The sequence below is a fragment of the Lactuca serriola genome, chromosome 6 (genome assembly GCF_051521515.1).
Source record: "Lactuca serriola cultivar US96UC23 chromosome 6, Lser_US96UC23_V15, whole genome shotgun sequence".
Classification (NCBI taxonomy): Eukaryota; Viridiplantae; Streptophyta; class Magnoliopsida; order Asterales; family Asteraceae; genus Lactuca; species Lactuca serriola.
The window spans coordinates 100,636,587-100,643,952 of record NC_136413.1 but is presented as its reverse complement, the minus strand read 5'-3'; the positions used below and the strand labels follow the sequence as shown (position 1 = coordinate 100,643,952).

Here is a 7,366-nt window from a genome sequence, read left to right as displayed (position 1 = left end):
CCTAAGTTTACAAATCCATCCAAAGGACAAACTTCTGGATCCTCTCCTCATCCTAAGAGAAAACCAATGTTGAATAGAAAAGATATTGTAGATCCCAAGGTAGAAGCTAGAAATGCCTTCAAAAAGGAAGCTAAGACTAGACAAAATTCCAGGTTCCTTGCTAACTCTAAACCAAATTCATTCCGGAATCCTCGTGTCTTCACTCATAGTCAAAACTCTTTTGTTCCTACAAGGATCCTGAAAAGACCGTCCGAACCTTTTGCTCGTTCGGAATCTAAGGATGTCTTTAGCTCAATTTCACCTCAAGCTCATGTTAATGTCAATGTCAAAACCATCCAAAATACTTCGCCGGCACCTCAAAATGTTTCATCTGTCTTTATTGCAAAATCTGATGGCAGAATTTTTAAAACAAGAATTTCAAAGAACAATATGTCATCAAACAAATCCACAAGTTCAAAAACCATTGTTTCAAAATCTTTAAACAAAAATCTTGTGTCGAAAATCAAAACATCTGTTAACAAAACAACTATCTCTGAGATACCAAAAAGTGTCAATCCTTCAGATACCAAAGTTCCGAAGAAGTCAGCTCCTAACCCACAAGTTGTTGAATATGACTAATGGATAGATGAAAAGACATTAGCATTCTGTCTATTTCCAAAGAACTCAAGTAATCTCACCAAGAAACAAAGTCCAAAGTCCATGCCTACGTCCCAAAGTCTAACTCGGAGCCTAAAAGCTCCATTGTTCACTAATTTTGCAGGCACTTTGTGCTTCGGAGCAAGAAACAAGATGATATATTGATAGTGCTTGCTCCATGCACATGACGGGGCAGAAGGATTTTCTGCGAGATTTAAAGCTTTCTCTAAATGTTGGTTATGTGACGTATGGCAAGAACTCCAATTCTCAAATTTGTGGTTATGGAACTCTCACCAATGGAAACTTCTCTATTTCACATGTTGCATATGTAGCTGACTTGAAACATAATTTGATAAGTGTTGCTCAACTCACTGACTCAAGCCGACGTGTGGAATTTTGAAAAAAAAATATAGTTATGTGATCACTATAGACTGAAAAGAATGTTTAATAAAGTCTCTTTGCAACAAAAACATGTACCCACTTGACATCAACATGATTATTGGCAAACCGCAACTCTGCCTTCTCTCTAAAGTTGTTCATGGCGTCTGTTGGTTATGGCACCGAAGGCTCGCACATTTGAACTTTCGGTACATGAATGATCTTGTATCAGGTGAAATGGTAAGAGGTTTATCTCTTCTCAAGTTCGAAAATGATCATTTATGTGCTGCATGTGAGTGTGGTAAGCAATCGAAGAAGGGTCATCCTGTTATCATCAAAAAATCCATTTCGGAACCATTGGACCTTATACACATTGATCTTTGTGGACCATCCACTATAGAAAGTCTTCATCATAAGAAATACATTCTTGTGATTGTTGATGACTTTACAAGGTTCACCTGGGTCTTCTCCCTAGGGCTGAAATCCGAAACAGCCTCTGAGCTCATCAACTTTATCAAAGGAATAGAAGTTCTTATCAAACTCCTAGTCAGAAGAATCCGAAGTGATAATGGTTTGGAATTTGTTAATTCCACCATTGAAAAGTTTCTCACAAAAAATGGAATCGATCACAACTTCTCAGCTCCCTACACTCCACCACAAAATGGTGTAGTTGAAAGACGTAATAGAACACTTGTTGAAGCCGCTCGATCAATGTTGAACTATGCATACCTACCACTCTATCTTTGGGCTGAAGCGGTATCCACCACTTGTTTCACTCAAAATTGAAGTATCATCAATCAACGTCTCAACATGACACCATACGAAGCAATAAATGGTCGAAATCCAACAATCTCGTTCCTACATGTCTTCAGATGCAGATGCTTCATCAAAAACAACCGTGATCAGCTTACAAACTTCCAACCTAAATCTGATGAAGCTATCTTTCTTGGGTACTCTTCCAAATCCAAGGCTTACAGAGTTCTCAACCGAAGAACTCGTGTTCTGGAAGAAAGCTTTGATGTTACCTTTGATGACAACTTTGTTCGAAATTCTGGCCCCTCTCCAGTCACAACTCACATCATGGAGTCTGATGCTCCTCCGCCAGGCTGTCAAAACCCTCAAACCATTCTCGAGGTTGACTTTGAAACCCTCTTTGCTCCTTCCAAAACCGCTCTTGATTCTGAATCTCGATCAAGACCATCTCTGATTCCAATTCTTCCTTCGGAAGCCCCAGTTTCTCACAACCTCTCCGGTCCACTTCCAAGCCTACCTCCATTTGATTCTGAATCGCTTCAACCTTCTCAAGTTAAGGGGGAGAATAATAATGCAAATCCCTCTCTTGAATCAAATGTGGATGGCTTCCAAGATGCAACTGCTGATTTCGATGACTCAAATCCTCTCAACATTGATGAAAACGAAAATTTGTATGAGTTTCCTTCTGATGATGATGTCAACCTCTCCGGCTTAGAAGTTCAGGGGGAGCACCATCCCAATGTTCAAATCATTCAGGGGGAGCAAATCAAATCTACTGTTGATGTAGGATCTTCGGCTACACATGAACTCCCTCGACTGCATGTTTGGACAAAGGATCATCCTCCAAATCAAGTGATAGGCAATCCGAATGTTGGTGTACAAACTCGCTCAGCTACCAACATCCAAAATGAATGCCATTTTTCAGCATTCATATGCATGGCTGAACCCAAATCCATCAAGGAAGCATTAGAGTATTCTGATTGTATTACAGCCATGCAAGAAGAACTGGCAGAATTCGAACGAAATGAAGTCTGGACTCTCGTACCCCCTCCTCAACATCACCCTATTGTTGGTACAAGATGGGTATTTCGCAACAAGCTAGACGATGCAGGAGTTATCATCTGAAATAAGGCAAGATTGGTAGCTAAAGGTTTTACTCAAATTGAAGGTCTTGACTACGACGAGACTTTTGCTCCTGTTGCACGACTTGAAGCTATCAGAATCTTTCTTGCTTATGCTGCCCACAAAGGCTTCAAAGTTTATCAAATGGATGTTAAGAGTGCTTTTCTTAATGGTGAACTTGACACTAAAGTATACCTTCAACAACCCCCCGGATTTATTAATCTTTCCTTTCTGAACTACTGTTATAAACTTCGAAAGGCTGTCTGCGAACTCAAGCAAGCTCATCGGGCTTGGTACGAGACACTCACCGATTTTCTCAAACGCTCAGGTTTTCAAAGAGGTATACTTGATCCTACTCTATTCAGCAGATCAAATGGAAAGCATCTCATGCTGATACAAATTTATGTGGACGACATCATTTTTGGATCTATGGATTCATCTATGGTTGCTGATTTTGCGAAACTTATGTTCAGCCGTTTCCAAATGAGCATGAATCAAGAATTAAGCTTCTTTCTAGGCCTTCAAGTCAAACAAACTAACAAAGATATTTTCATTCATCAAGAGAGGTACATTTCTGAGCTTCTCAAGAAATACTGTATGGACACCTGTGCCTCAGCCAAGGTACCTATGGGCTTCGGTCACAAAATCTTTGTTGACCCTTCGGGTGTTTCTGTAGATGAAAAGAAGTATAGTGGAATGATTGGATCCTTACTCTATCTCACTGCAAGTCGCCCAGACATTATGTTCTCAACATGTTTATGTGTCATATTTGAAGTCAATTCGAAGATGTCTCATCTTTTAGCCGTGAAACAAATATTCCGATACCTCAAAGGTACAAAGAACCTCGGAATCTGGTATCCAACAAATGAAAGTTTCCTTTTGCAAGCCTACTCTGATTCAAACTATGGTGGTCTTCAACTCGAAAGGAAAAGTACATCAGGAGGATGTCAATTCCTAGGTGGTCGTTTAGTCAGCTGGTCATCCAAGAAACAGAACGACATTGTTCTCTCTACAGCTGAAGTTGAATACATTGTTGCTGCCAATTGTACCTCTCAAGTTATCTGGATGAAATCTGAACTCTTGGATTATGGTTACCGATTTCAACTCATTCCTATCTATTGTGATTCTCAAAGTGCCATTGCAATCTCTCACAACCCAATTCAGCACTCCATGACAAAGCACATTGACATTCGGTACCACTTTATTAAAGATCATGTTCTAAATGGTGACATCGAACTTATTTTTGTTCGATCTGACGATGAAATTGCTGATGTCTTTACTAAGGCATTAGAAGAAACCAAATTTAATGGTTTTCTGAACAAAATGGGTATGACGATGCCTGATCCTCAATTCTTTCAGGAGACATGTTCTCTTTGATAGAAGTATTCAGAAGAAAAATATGCTCCGAACTCAATTATTTTTTGCTTCTGAACTATTTTCCCTCGAAATACATAGGATCCTTTTACCTATCTTTTTTACTAATTATCCCTTGCGTTTTTGTGGTGTACAGTTCATTCTATTCATCACAACTATCAAGATCGACCATCATCTGGATCACCATTTTGGAACTCACTCCATAAAGGAATTCCGAATATCCACTCCGGAAACGGAATTTCAAATTTGCTCCAGAATTTTAAACTTGCTCCAGAATTTTCAAATTTGCTCCAGAATTTTAAACTTGCTCCGGAATTTTAAAAAATGCTCCGGAATTTTTAAATTTGCTCCGGAATTTTAAACTTGCTCCGGAATTTTCAAAAATGCTCCGGAATTTTCAAACTTGCTCCGGAAATTCAAAGTGCTCCGGAATTTTCAAAAATGCTCCGGAAATTCAAAGTGCTTCGGAATTCTCAAAAATGCTCCGAAATTTTCAAAATTTGTTCCGGAAACCCTTTTGATCATGTATGTTCCGTAACATCCTTTTTATCCTCCGGATCATGCACTATCCGGAACAATTCATCCGGAATACAAAAAGATAATAAGGTGAAACTTTTTTCTCAACGGTTACTTTTTAGGAAGATCCTTATCCAATCTTCCTCGATTTGTGTGACACGATTGCACTCTCTCTAAAATGGAAAACAAATTGACGGTTACATTCTCCTCTTTTAGACCAATTGCCTTGCCCTTTCACCTCACTTGTCTAATCTCAATTTCTCAACATTAAATGCGACCCCGATGGATCTCGGACCCTCATCATTACCTTTTTCGACCTAACCCATCTTTCCCTACCTATAAATACTTTTTCGCATTTACCTTTACCTCTTTACAATCTATCAACTCTCAAACCTCCCAAAAATCCTCACAGTTCTTCGTGTTCTTCAAGCCTTCTTCATCTTCATCAATGGAGTCCTCCAAGAACCAAGCTTCAACTGCTCCAAAGAAATTCATAGCCAGGAAAAAATCATCCAAAGGATCGAAGGGATCATCATCATCTGCAGATCAAGTACCCTTTCTTAGGGACACTACCCAACTATTCTCGTTGAACCCCCTTGACTACGACGAATAAATCAGGATAATGATTGAGTTCCTTGCACATCATCCTCTCTCCATTCTACTTACCAAAATCCCTGATCCTCCAGTCTCGCTTTCTCATATTCATCGTGCATTCACTAACATCAAACTTGAAGATGATGTTCTGTTCGCCTCCATTATCGATGGCCGCAGCATTCCTGTCTACACAACAACCTTTCTCAAAGCCATTGGAGTTTCGCCAAATCCTGCTGGTTTCGAAGTGGTGGAACCAACTGCTGAAGAGTTCTAGACGTTTCTCAACTTCATCGGGTACACTCAAGACTATAGGTCAAAGGATTTCAAGAAAACTGCAGTTTCAGGGCTCTGGACCGTCCTGATGCATTTTATCATCCGTGGGCTATCGGGCAAGCACGGCGGTACTGATACCCTAAGCAAAGACTGGCTGAATGTGGTATTCAGCATTTACTTCGGATGAAACAACGTTGTGGACCTTCCTAAAGTATTATGGCAAGACTTTTTCAAGTTTTCCATGAAGAGGAAACTGAACGGGATTTCGAGCCCTAGATTTTGGGCCCTGACAATTGAACAGATCTTCAAGGAACTTAACATCCCCATTCCGGTGAGCACCATTCCTCCGGAGGTATGTGTATCTTTCAAACTTGTTAAGTCTTACAGAATTTCGGACCAATCATCTTTTGGTCCGGTCAGACGACTTCCGGACAATATGTTGGCCCTCATTCCTTCCGGATCTCCCTTTTTGAAACACCATATTGAGAGCTTGGTTGTGTTCAACCCAACACAGCCTGCCCCGGTCTCAGTTGAGCCTACTCCGGAAGAGGCCATTCCTACTAAGTCTAGACCCAAAGTTAAGTAACCAGCCAAACGAAAGGCTTCACCCTCCAAACCCAAGGCTAAAAAGAAATCCAAAGTCAGTGCCCCTTCTCAACAGGAGGCACCCATGACATTCCGGCTGATTCTGGCCGTCCCCATGCCCCTCCTGCCCACTCATCTGAGGTACTCCTCAATGTTTCATCATCACAAGCACACACTCACGGAGAGTCATCATATATTCCACCGTCACACTCCCAAAAGGGTGATGTCGGTGTTGAACAATGTTCCTTGCAGCCCCCTGGAACACACCCACGTGTCATATTTGATATTCCCATTATCTCTTCCACATGAACACACTCCGGAACCGTTGTTCCGAAACCCAAGCATCCGGAAGGAGGAGTAGTCTCTCTAACTTCCGATGCGACAACTGGTCTGATACCCGGAAGGCATACAGGACAACCAGGTTCTAATGATCCTTTGTGGAAAGATTATGTGAACAGGGCTGCATCAAGACGTCCGGACCTGAACCGTGCTCAAGTTGAATCAACTCTTATCTCCATGAGGAACCGGGCTATCCAAAGCAATATGACCTATGTCCATCCCTCTGAAGATGACACAATCAATGAACTCACTTCGGAACTACCTTTAATTGTCACTCATCAAAGCATCTTCCATACTGATCCGGAAGAAGAAATCTTAGAAGAAGTTATGTTGGATGGAGAAGCAACAACAATTCTGGATGCTCATCTCATGACCTCCATTCACTATCAATCCAAAGCATCCGCATCCAAGTCTGCCTTTAACTTTGGATCCTCTTCCACTACCACTCCGGACGACGGCTCCAACTCAAATATTTAGGAAGACGATGATGCTGCCAAACCGGATCCCTCCTTCAATCTGGATGCTCACCAACCTCCTCCACAACATTCGGATTCTGATTCTGAATCCTCCGCTGGTGACCATGTTGACCCTTTTGCCTTACTAGAGATCTACACCAATGTCTCAGACACTATGGCTAAAGTGTCCTCTGTAGAGACATCTGTAACAAAGCTGAATTCGAAAGTGGATCAAAAAGTCTCCGGACTTTACTCAAAACTTGATGCCATTCTACAGTCTCTCTCCCATCAGTCTGGACCATTAGATGCAGAGAGAAGCCCAACTTGACCAGCTGATTTGC

The 7,366-nt window shown here is 41.2% G+C and overlaps 1 protein-coding gene across 1 annotated transcript; it reads left to right on the top strand.

Moving 5' to 3' along the window:
- The first annotated feature begins 1,824 nt into the window (after positions 1-1,824).
- Positions 1,825-2,892, top strand: LOC145060038 (uncharacterized). Its single transcript, XM_079007776.1, has one exon. It carries the CDS (start codon positions 1,825-1,827, stop codon positions 2,890-2,892), a length of 1,068 nt encoding a protein of 355 aa, XP_078863902.1.
- Positions 2,893-7,366: the final 4,474 nt, after the last annotated feature.